The sequence below is a fragment of the Camponotus vicinus genome, unplaced genomic scaffold, assembly GCF_025532165.1.
Source record: "Camponotus vicinus isolate PSW18456_S1 unplaced genomic scaffold, iyCamVici1.0 SCAF_6, whole genome shotgun sequence".
NCBI lineage: Eukaryota > Metazoa > Arthropoda > Insecta > Hymenoptera > Formicidae > Camponotus > Camponotus vicinus.
In genome coordinates this window covers 10,028,885-10,041,576 of record NW_028141978.1, presented here as the reverse complement: position 1 = coordinate 10,041,576, position 12,692 = coordinate 10,028,885, and the positions used below count along the sequence as shown (strand labels likewise).

The 12,692-nt window shown below is 40.6% G+C and overlaps 1 protein-coding gene across 1 annotated transcript in view; it reads right to left on the bottom strand.

Annotated features, from left to right (window-relative positions):
- LOC145973047 (uncharacterized) overlaps positions 1-12,692 on the bottom strand; it is a 299,775-nt gene that overhangs the window by 150,226 nt on the left and 136,857 nt on the right. Inside the window, exon 4 of the mRNA XM_083102196.1 lies at positions 10,964-11,150. Within this exon, the coding sequence (XP_082958322.1) occupies positions 10,964-11,150 (187 nt within the window). The remainder of the gene's footprint in view (positions 1-10,963; positions 11,151-12,692) is intronic.

The window sequence follows — 12,692 nt, the reverse complement described above, 5'->3', positions numbered from 1 at the left end:
ATCGGATCGAGGGTGGGGGATCGACAACGAAGAAGAACCTCTTCCACTTCTCTCTTGAGCAAGAGAGACGAAGAAGAGAAAGAAGAAGAAGATGGGATAGATGAAAGACGAAGAGGAAGAAGAAGGAAGGAGGGAAGAGAAAGAAACAGTGATAAGTGTGGGAAGGGCAGGTTGCATAAGGTCTAATATTATGCAAGCACACACAGACTCTACTCGAATGCGTTAGATCCCTTGGGTCCTGTAAGTTTCCCGTCCCCGTCCTCTTCTCCTACTACCGCCGTCACCGCGCTGTTCCGCGCTATACAGCGTACACGCAGAACATAAGGCCCCGAGTACAAGGGAACGATTCTCCTCATCGGGATACAGCATCCGTATGTGTGTAAGTTTACGCTTCTCTCGCGCCGCGCGCGCGGGTCCTTACCGTGTGAGCGTAAATGTATGTGTGTGTGTACGGCTCACCCTACCTGCATAGAAATCGCGGGAGCATTGAACCCAGGAAGTGGCCATGAAATAGTCATTCCTGAAAGGTTAACTCTCCTACCGCATCTCGCGGGGCCCCGAGGTCGAGCCTGAAAGTCCGGAAAGTCCGCGGTCGACCGGGAGAGACGGATGGGATGCGAGAGGGTCGACGGAACGACCGTGGAAGAGGAGAAAAGCACGGGGGAAGTCGAAGAGTCCGGTATTCGTCCGGAAACCCGTGGCTTTCGCGGTTCGCGAGAAGGACTTCGAAGGTTAATTGACTGTAAAACACACGGGATGAATCACACAAGTTACTGGGACGAATTGCTGTACGATTCGCTGGAACGAAACCGCTTCTCGTCAATGTCGCTTATCCTCGGCAATGTATCTTGCGGTCAAGGATAAACGTCAAGAATTACAAAGCATGGGAAAAGTTAACGTATCATGATTTAAATCGTGTCTAATTTTGTGTCTTATTCTTTTTTAATATCATATATTCCATGCTATAGAATTAATTTAATTCAACCCTTTCTTAAATATGTATCAAAAAATAAAAGTACGATGCAAAGAAAGAGAATAATATGTTGCATGACATGATGTACATATATTTGTGTATTATTAAAAATGACAATTGCTTGATAATGACCGGAGAAATATTGCAAAATTTTAAATTTTCATTCTCGCGACACATTTGGACACATCGGATCTCGCGTGTACGCGCGATGCAGGTGAAACAGAGACGCAAACGAGGAAGAAAAGGCTCTCGTTCCCACAAACCGCGCTATCGGACTACATGGATTCGAGAGCGCGGGGTCGAAGATCGAGCGAAACGTCGAACGTGTCAAAATTCGAACGGGTCGTACATACAGTATATATCCCGACAGATGGGAGAAGGCCGCTCGCTCCTTCTCGGATTATACGAAGCCAAGTCCGAGGCTCTCGCCATCTCTGTCGCGCCCGCTCCTATCGTGGCGAAGCGCACGATGCGGTGAGTACCTCTACGAAAGTAGTAGTACCGGAGTACCCCGGAGGCCGCAGGGGTCACAGGGCGAAGGCACTTCTCACGCCCCCGCCATGTCGGAGAAGAGCACCCCACTTAGACGAGGCGTACATACCTTAACGCGGCCGATTAGTATACGCGCTTAATTGCCGCTAACGTGCGTGCGTGACGGCGGGTATCGATCATTCCCCGGCTGGCGCGCACCGAAAGAATTCTGAGGGAACGGGATCGACGAAACAGAATCATATACTACCCGATTAAAGTCGAATTTAATTCGCGATCCGTAATTTGGCAATTTTTTATATTTTTTATATTGCCTATATCGAAACATCTTTACATGATGCCGATGCATCGTCTGTATTTTATACTTTTACACGTACACACGATATAAAGTGTTTTTTAAATAAAATTTTTAAATTAGGTGTCGGAAGAAAGTTTTAATTCGTTAAAAAAAAGAGTGAAGTATTACAGAAATGCTATAAATAATACACATCGTTCGAAAAAAAACCGATGTGGCCTCCTTTTACCGGCTAATCCCATGATATCTTGTGCCGTATTGCTATGATTAATGGGGCGAGCTGACTCCTCCGTTGACGTATAAAGTCGTAGAATTGCGAAATTCATAATTTATAGCCTTTCGACTGGGAGTTTCGCGATTTTTCAAAGGAACGGGATTATGAATTGATTATATAGACTTGATTACGTAATTACACGCTGACCGATGTACGTATCGCGAATTTGGTTGCGCGGCAGAGCAACGATCTATTATGCGCGTCTTCACAATGAATATCTCTTAACGACGCGAGATCAAGGATTCAATTACGGTGTTAATTCCGACGTAAAGCAATCACGAGCGCCTCACGGAAATTTATTAAAAGTTCACTCTCCGTTACCCCTTTTTTTCGCGCGCAGGACGCTCGCGCTTTAGAACAAGCGGCGTCGACGTGCGAGATTAGCGGCGTTAATAATGCGATGACGCAAGCGACTGTGCTACGGCCCAAATTTATCACCAACAGAAGTCAATTCGTTACGACGTTTCTCAACTTGGCGTTCCGCGGCTAATTACAGCGTTAATTATACGATCGCTTACGCACGGATACAAAAATTTATTACTCGCAGAAGCCCATTACGCTATTTTTCTCATATGTCGGGCCGCGCGAAATTATGTACTTAATGGCCGTGTTAATTATACAAACGCACAGTTACGGATACGGCGAATATTTATTGCAGCCCGACCTCGATTACTCACAATTTTTCTCGCTGTGATGTGCGAGTCGATAGATGTCGATATTGATCGCCATCAGCCGTGGCTTCGAGCCGTTTATCGCGCCGCGAATCTATTAACTGAAAGCTCGATGTTCAAAGATCCTTTGTCTTCTTTGTCCTCCTTGTCCGTACAGATTATAGTCGATTTCGCGAAATTATGAAAATTCCTATCGCGAGGACGCGATCGGTGCACCTATCAAGATAATAGGACGCGATAAAGAGACTTACACCTGATTCGGTCTGGAAAGCTCAACGATGTGAAACAATCGGCTTCGATCCATGAAATGTCAGCTTGGCAATTGCTCCTCTAACAGAATGAGTGGAATATAGTCGTGCCGAAGAGAAGACATAATGTCAAGGCAACCGCCATTGTACGCAGCGAGTAAAAGAAGCGATGAATCGTTTCGCATCAAAAGGATGGACGATGCAAAGGAGGGACGACAATCTCTTCGATCGATCGATCGTGGATCGATTTGAAACATCTACGGATGTTTACGACAGTTTCCACCGAATAAATATTCAAACCATTTCGTTATTGAAATATTCAAATTATATTCATACAAGTCGTAAATAAGAAATCGTGTAAATAAACGATGCATTAAATGTTACGGTCAAAATAAAAGAAAAAAACGGGTTGCATTATGAATAATTCGAAATAGTGTGGCAGTTGAAACGGCAATCACATTTGCAATGCTAAATTGATAGAGAACGTGGATATAAAAATATAGATCAGAAAATAGAATGTTATTTTTAAAGGTGAAGTCTATTAATGCACAGCTATTTCTTGCATCGCTAATAAGTATTTCAACGGAGTTTAATTAATAATCGAAGAACATAAAAATATTTATATTGTTTGAAATAAAAGATCCCGAATGTAGAACCCTTTTAGAGAAAGCTTTCTTGTGACTTTTATCGATTTATGTTATTTCTCGCTTTCGAATCATAGATGCAGACAATCTGCAATAGCAATGAGCACGTTTCAATTTTGCTAATCAACCATTATGAGACTTTTTAGATCCGGGGGCATGTCAAGGATACTGACACTTCGCGGGCAACATTATTCCATCAGCGGCATTAAGCTCTCTATCCGGCGGCCCAATTCGACCAAAATTCGACTGTCTATAATTTTATCGAAAGTACATTGCAATTGCTGACGATCTTTTATCTAATGTGTCGCTCTCGGCGAATTAATGCCGCGGAAAAAGCGTGTTTGTGCTTCACAAATAGTACTATTAATTCCTCTACGCGCTGCAAATTGCTACAAAATGTTCGACCGGTATTTCTCTCTAAGAACAGAAAAAAATGTATAAAAGTTAAAATTCTCGTCCGCGCCTTTTAAATAATCGCAACGCAATGAGCGGAATATATTGCAATACATTTCACAATATCCGAATATGTAGACAGTGATGTCATTACATATTCGCGATGAGAGCATTCTCTGCTGCTTGCATATTTATATATTGAACCGAAATCTTTGACATCGATTGATCGATAAATTTGTGATTCTTTAATAAAGATGCTCTAACTTGCGGGACTTTTTACTCACACATCAATTCGATTTAAAGGCTCGTATTTTTATCAAACATTTAATAAAAACAGCCGTATCTGATTTTGAGGATTTGCTCTTTATTAATATAAAAACTACAAATATTTAATTAAATATTTAATTACAAATTATATATTTAATTAATTAATTTGTACATTTGATGTCACTTGATAATTGTAAGCTTAGGTTCATAAATTTTTAGAGTCGCTTTGGAAAGTATACGAGTTCAACATTGAGACTATTCTTTCCTCAATTAAGCGCGTCTGGATATCTTATATAATCGGCGGATTTAGGCGCTCAAAAACAATCAACAGAAGGAGGAGCAGTTTGGACAGGAATGAACAACGGTATCGAGAAATGGTTTACACCATGACGAGAACGAGAAGATGGCGCAACGTAACGTCGGCGTTACATAAAAGCGTAAACGGGTTTAAAGATTTCCCTCGCGTCGAACCCCCTCAATGTCGAATCGAGAAACTCTTCTTCGCCATCGTTCAATCAGTCGTTTCAAACACCATTTCGCTGTGACTCTTACAAACTTTCCCATCAGTTCTCGCGCCTCTAGCCCGGAACCGATCGCGGAGATCGATCGATTACACATAAGAGGCGGGGCTGACAAACCGGCCCTGGCATTGTTCGGTTTCTATGATGAATATTAATTGAAATAGACCGACTAATAAAAGGCAAGCGACGCGCGTAATTGGTTTAATTACTGTTACGCTTCTGTCGTCGCCGATAAAGCGAAAATTAAAAACGTTGGCGATTGTTATTTTAGATCGCGACGAATTGACAAAAAAATAAAATTTCGCAAAATAGTTTTTAGAAAAACGTATGATATGTATGAAAAATTTCATCGTTTTTCTTTCTGATCGATTAATTAGTATTAATTTCACTAAGTGAATAGTAAATAATAAAATTTAATTTGAGAAATATTTATAAAAAGACATCTCGAAAAGTCAACCTCAGCGAGATAGTATCGACTGTGTGGAACATATCGCGTTTCGTATTAATATGGAGAGAATTAAGGAGATAAAGTACGTTCCTTACAAGCACACGAAAGACGTAGGTGCGTAATACACACATCCACGTGTATCTATGTACAACTATTTAGTGGTATCTGTGCGTACAAGTATTCATACGGAACGCGCACAAGAGCGAGAACATCTAAGATCCTATCGCCCAATGCTTCGAGCGCGATATGACCACCGCCTATCGCTACCGGTCTTACTACCAGTCCGACCACCATTCTCGATCATCGTTTCGCCATTCAGCGGGGGATTTATCTCGATCGTCGTCGATAGTTAAACCGCGCACCTGCTTCGGATCGCGGATGATTATCGAGGCTAAAGTAGTAATAATATTTACGACGTATTGCTCTAAAAACAAATCTCTGCACAATTTAAATTGAAAAAATTTAAATAAAAAATGTGCATATATAAAATGTATGTGTGTGTGTATGAAATAAATCACGCCTCTGCTTGAGGTGAGAAGGGAATTTTTATTATGTGCATCTATTAGATATTACGAAAATCATTATAACTCTAAAGGAAATAAATTATCGTTATAATATTCTTATTAAGTCATTGATATAGATGTTATTAACTTGTAACAATTTCTATGAAGCGTTATCGTCCCTAAGTAACGTGACACACTGGACCATAATGTTCGTACGCCATGAATTATCCATGACGTCTAGCGACACGATACGTCTGTTCCCATTCGTAATAGCGGCTCGATCGTTTTATCATTCAACTAGGATTTATCTCGGACAGCGAAACACGCCTCTAGCTCGCACCCGGTTTCTGATAAGAATAATTTATTACGATAACGTCTGTGTGTATATACGTGCTATCTCCGTCGCTCCTCGAGTCGGCATGAGCGCCGCTTACCTGCCCGTAATATGTCTTCTCGTTTACCTCTAATCATTCGCGAAAGACTGCATCATTATTATCCGAATAAGCGGGTGTCGTTCCCACGTGGGCGTCTAACGATGCCGTCATTCAATAGACACTTAATCCGCGTAATCGAATAACGCTTAATCTCAATGTGTCGTTAATTATAGTGTTTATCGCGGAACTACTTCAACGAATTATCTCTCGACAAATATCAAGCAGATTGTGATCAAGAGCTATATAATCGGGAACTTAAGTAAAATTGTATGTTTTGCATTAGAGATTCTCCTCAAAACTCATCATATAACTTATTAATTTTTTTTATCGGAGAGAAAGCATTGATAAATTAATATATAAAAATTAATAGCTAAAGAAATATCTCGCTTGTCGATCTATTGTCATCAATGTTGTAAAAAAAATTGATACAAATCATTATCATAATGCATGAAGGAAATAAAAAATTAGAACAACTATTTAGAACAACGAGATGACACGTCAATCGAGCGAGCGATCTTTCATCGTCTTCCTGCTCTCGAGCGTTTTTTTCGCCTTGAAAAACCAAAAGATTACGAGCCCGTTTTAATACGGTTACGCATTATCTAGATTGCTACCCGTCGGCTTCCGCCGGCCGAGAAACAGCATGAGTAATTAATCAAAGACAATCAAACTCTGGGAGCGTCGGCTTAAGCCGACTCCCAACGGGACGGCCCGCTATCCGTCATCTCTCTCTCTCTCCTCTCCGTTTAAAACCGCGAAAGAAACGGTGATAGTTGCGCGTTGCAATTGCCGTTGCTCACCCGGATGTGAATTATACGAAAAGCTCCGGCCGAGGTGACTTTCTCCGCGAGATTCCGGCACTTTTTAACGACTGGAATTAACGCCCGTCTGTTAATTAGCGCAAAGGACCGCGTCACACGACTTAATTTCAGGCTCGCTCGCCCACGGATTGTCGAATTATTCACTGCCGCGAATGCATAAAGACCTCCAGTGTTGATGTTTTGATAATTTTGCGTTAAAAGCAGTTAAAAGCTCGACTCATTGATTGTATGTTTAAAGATATCTTTTATTTAACTTTAACGGTTTATGCCACGGTTATGCAAATGTCTCGCTAAACTTTTTTAATTATTATAACATATGCTAATATAAGTTGAAATAAACTAATAAATTATTAGATTTAGTAAGTGAATAATTTTATAAATAGTTAAACACATATTTTAATCACAACCTTTCGCGATCTTATCATAATCCATAGATTATAATAAGACTTGATAAAAGATAAAACTAGATTGACAAGACAAGTGTATTAATTCATACTTGAAAAACACGTTTTCTCGGCTCTGACGAATTCCAACAATTTTACTCGCTCAGCGAAATATGCTTAATCGCGCCCATCAATTTTGCCAGCAGTTCGATTCTATTGCATCAGACTCGCGAAATGCGATGTCCAACACGATCGGCGACGGCGACGTATACGCGACCGAGACTCGTGTCTGCGGTGCGTATATGGCATCCACGCACGATCGGAATTTTCCGATAGCCGTGGTCGAAGAGCGAGTTACGATCGCGGACGCGAGAGTCAAGGAAAAGGCCAGGCGCAACTCGGCGATCTTTAATATCCGTTCTGCGTTATATATCGCCGCGGGCGATCGGCGGAGTTTTCGATGCCAAACAATAGGATGTCGATGTCGGGACCGAGGGATGTATAACATCGACCACCGACTACTCCCGACCCGCGTCTCGCTCAACGACATCACCTCGAGGGTCGCCGTTTCCGTCTCGGCGGGGAATGTCACGTGCCGCGGATACATCGCCGCACGAGCGCGATGCCGCCGTTTTTACGCATGACGAGGTAAAGTGAGTTCCCAGTGAGGACCCTCCAGGCCGGACAAAGGTCTTTAACCCGACGTGACGTGACTTTTTATGCGCGTATGCTAACGTGATGTGTTACATAAACCTTTCATCGAGCTCGTATCGAATTTTTTTTTCATATAGAGAGGCGCGACTTTTCTCCACAGTTCTGCGACGTGTAAAATTTATAACAGAATGTGTCATTAATGCGGACGTTTTTGCTTGTCGGAAATGGTTAAAAGAAAGTGTCTTGAACGAAAACATTCCATGGATTATGCTACATATCGCATCGCTGGGAACGCTGAGCTGCACAAATCGTTTTCCTGTTATTAATGTCTGAGAGAGTATCGAGTCTCAGATATCCCGTACACACGAATGGTCTCGCGCTGCTTATTTTTTAATAAGTAGCAATCGTGTTTACGTAATTCGCGAACGTACGCTTTATAACAACGTTTGTCAGAGTTTATTTTCTTTATAGCATAAACGTACCCATTAGGCGCGAAAGGATTAACGCGCTGGTAAAACGACCACCGGCCGCTTTCCAACGGCGTAAATCACCGACTCTAAGAAGACAATTTCGCGCGGAGAGAGAGAGATTCGCTTGCATAAAAATACTGATCACGAGCGGGCGATAGAAAGAGAGAGTCAGGTGCGTAAACGCGCGACAAAAATAATCCTATCTATCCGCTACCGGTTATACCTACGATCACGACGACGAGGCCCGCAGGCGAGGACTACGGGTTGCGACCCCAATCGTATTCGGATTCCGCTCTGCGCAGGTGTGCGTGATCATTAATCCAGAAATGGAAGTGAACGTTGCTAGAGTCCCGAACGCGCTCGTGCTAGTCGCGGCGCCGCGTTTCTTTCCCGTCGTTTTCGCCATCTCGAGACTGCCTCTTTTCTCTGTCTTTTTTTCTTTTTTTAAGCACGATAAAAAAAGGCGCGGCGCGTACAACTATTATAACTGCGCCAATAATTTTGCGGTTTAAACCATCGAACATCGTCGTCGCCTTACACGCTAAAACGCGCGCGCCAAAGAGATTTTTTGCAGTTCGCCTCTCTTTATCGGGACGATTACGGTTTTAAGATGATTTCGACGGGCTTTCGGTTTTTTTCCCCCTCACATATACTCGCGCTGCAACTCTGCCCGCGGCGATTCTCGCAGCCGCCAACGAGACCAGATTTCTCTCCATCGTGCTTCCTTAATCGCCGGCGAATCGGCGATGAACGCATCGACCTTGGGACCTCAAGGCAGATCGAACATCTGTCTACGCGCTTCGAATTATTATTTCGTAATCGCGTAATTATCGGAGTGCAAATCAAAGTGGTTCCTCAAAAAGTTTGCGGCCAGTTGTTTTTTCCGTTTTTTTATACAGGGTATTTTATATAATTATATAACAAATTATTTTATATAATTATAGCTCACTTTCTTTCGGATACTTTAACAAATTTTGAGTTATTGAAAATAATTAGATAAAACAAAATTCTTCGAATTTTAATTTTTTATGCGAATTAAACTTCAAGTTGAACCTGTATTAAAACCTGTATCATGTAAAAAATGGTTGAAAAAATAAATAAATTCGCCAAAAGAATCTCAACAATATAATTATATTCAATTCCTATTAAATCGAAATCTAACATCGAGGAAAAGGAAGAAACTCGCATTCGGTAATCAAATGTTGAATACTCGGAACAAATTCGTAATTTATTCACCGATATTCGCGAGTACTACCTCGCGCAGTAGTAACGACGAGGAATTTAACGATTATCCATAGGCCGCTCCTTAAACGTATGCAACGTATGTACGCGACATATGAGTTGCCTATTACGCGCATGGATTTTCCATAGAATAGTCAATCAACGGGCTCGTCCGCGCGCGGTATGCAGAAAAAATCCAACATAATTAACCCATAAAGCAACGCAATCGCCGGGGATCTCTCTGATTTATCCATAAGCGAGAGTCGAGGCCACAGTTTCGTGCCGTAGCGTTGTCTGCGCGTGCTGCATCTGCACCTGTACCGGTGCGCCGCACCTGTACGCGGCTGCGTAAAGGCTAAATTACACGGTTCGTTTCTCCCGATGGCTTTGAAACGAGAGAAAAATGAATTTCACGTCTGATTTTAATATTTTTCAAAATCATCCTTGTTGCGTTACACGAATGAATTATACATATATTTGTAAATCATTAGTTTTAAATTGACAAAAAGAGAGGTTTGAAATCTGGGAAATTAAATTATATTGCATAATTCATATATATAATAAGGCAATTAAATGCAAGCTGCATCGTCCAATACGTTAAACGATTTACGTTGAATAATTATTAAGAATCAATTATAAATACGACTTAAAGTTAAATATATATAGTCGGTTAAAGTGATAGCTAATGTAATTTTGTATACGTGCTGTTAATATCAAATTCCACTGCCTTGTAAAATCTGTGGAATTTTAAACGAATGCCAGGTAGGTGTATATCTTCGCGTTTGTAAATTAATCGAGTAGATATTAATTAGAAGAAATTAGAAATTAATGAAGTAGATTTTAATCAGAAAAATAAGAAATTACTCGAGTCTACAAATCTTTCTATTCTTCTTTTTTACCACGTACTTCATACGCGGGAAATTTTCATAAAATTAAATAATCGTAATAAATCGTAAACTATGCAAAGTGAATATTCCGATTTCAAATTGATTGGAAGAAATATGTAAAAAGCGAATGTGTATCATGAACGGAAACCGCAATCATGACGTAGTCATGAACGAGAATTCGTCTTGTCAGGCGACTACAAGTCGGTGAACAAGTGCAAATACATTCTTTCGAGCTGTACCCCCGGGGGCAATATACCGCGATCGTATCACGTGTCGCAAGATTCGATTTAAATTCCAAGCGTATATGCGTATACACGGCAAGGAAACCTAGCATAAATTTTCGTAGTAATGGAGCCTTAGCGCTTACCGGTAGATGCGCAGAGCGACGGCGGCGGCGGCGGTAGAGGCGGTGGCGTGGGCGTCGTCGAAGGTGACGGCGCTCTTCTTGCGGCGGCGTTAATTATCGCTGCCGGACTGTACCGCGGCACCTGCAACACCACTGGAGTTTTCACGGACAGGTCCACTGGTTCCAGCTGCACCGGCGGTCCCGCCGCCTGCGATAAAAGAAAATGTTATTAATACACACTCATCAAAAGAACAAATGTCTATGATCTACCACTTTCTTAAATGTATCCAATTTTTTCGAAACGCAAAGAGAAATTTATTGGTTTCAAAATAAATATTTAATTAAATGTGTGAATGTAATGCTATATAATATTTAACCTACTCACGCATTTCACACAATTCAATACTTGCATATAAATATAATAAGCTATAAATTACGATAATAAAGGATAAATATTTTGTTCGTGATAAAAGATTCTGCTTGAATAATGTGTAAAAATGTTTTGCGGTATATATAATCTTGAATATAAAATCACAAAGACCTTCTCTCAATTTTCTAACAAATTATTACATCTAATATAAAATGTGCACTTTAAAATGATTGTGTGTTTTAGAGAGTCAACGATTTACTCGCGTAGGTGTTCCCGCTCTTCTCTAACTCTGAGATATTCAGGAAAGGTATGAAAAATAATCTGAGCAAGAGAGAGAGACTTCGTATTAAATCGTTCTAACGTTTAATTTATACATATTTCGATGTGTTGGCGTAAATGAATATTAGTATAATGCATCGTTGCAACGTGGCAATTTTACGGATATTATTTTGCCCAGCTGTGGGATTCGATTTGACGAGACTTAGAAGCTGCGCGAGTATAATTTCACCCACGCAGCATCGCCGATTGTCATATCCGAGATCGTCGAGTTAATGTAGTATACTATAATTTTTTCGAAAACTACGCATGATATCGACGGGCGAAATCAACGGACAAAGGTTTAGTCTTAGTACGTGACTTACTCAGCGGCAGTTTCAATAGTCGATGCTGATAGCAGGCCAAAGTACTTAAGCGCAATTAGCATAACTAGCGTCGGTAGTGACGTAGACTAATCACGACCAGTTCCCACGAGAGATTCGACCGGCTTCGGTCTGTCTGCTTGTATACCTTGCGCCGTCTAATTTCTCTGTGACACACCTCCGATCGTCTAATGATCAACGGAATTAATAGTCAATCACGGAAGGGACCCATTCTCATAGTTTGCGATCCAATTGGACGAGCACCGATATCGAAAGCGAGACGATTGCACGGTAGCAGTACTTCTGATTTCAAATAGTACATACGATATTATTTTACATATCAAGGATGAAGTATTATCAATTATGAATCAAGATATATATGTATATGTTATCGTGTTTTTTGAAAATTTTTGAATATTTAATATGTAATAATTATCATATATAAAATAAATTAATAAAAAGGAGCAATTATATATTAAATCGAATTTTTCAAATTTTATTAAAATGTAAAATAATAAAAATAAAAAAGTCAAAGTACAAAAGAATATTACAAAATTGTATTCAATATAGAAAATTGTTATATAAAACGTTAAATTTCTTTGTCTCTAAAAGTATGACAGATATGCAGTGTTCCCACATGCAAACCACTACTATAGTAATTAAAAAATCGCGGTGTAAAACAATGCGACGAAGAGAGGAGATGATTCTCTTAGCTACATGAAAAGAGAATCGTTTTATAACG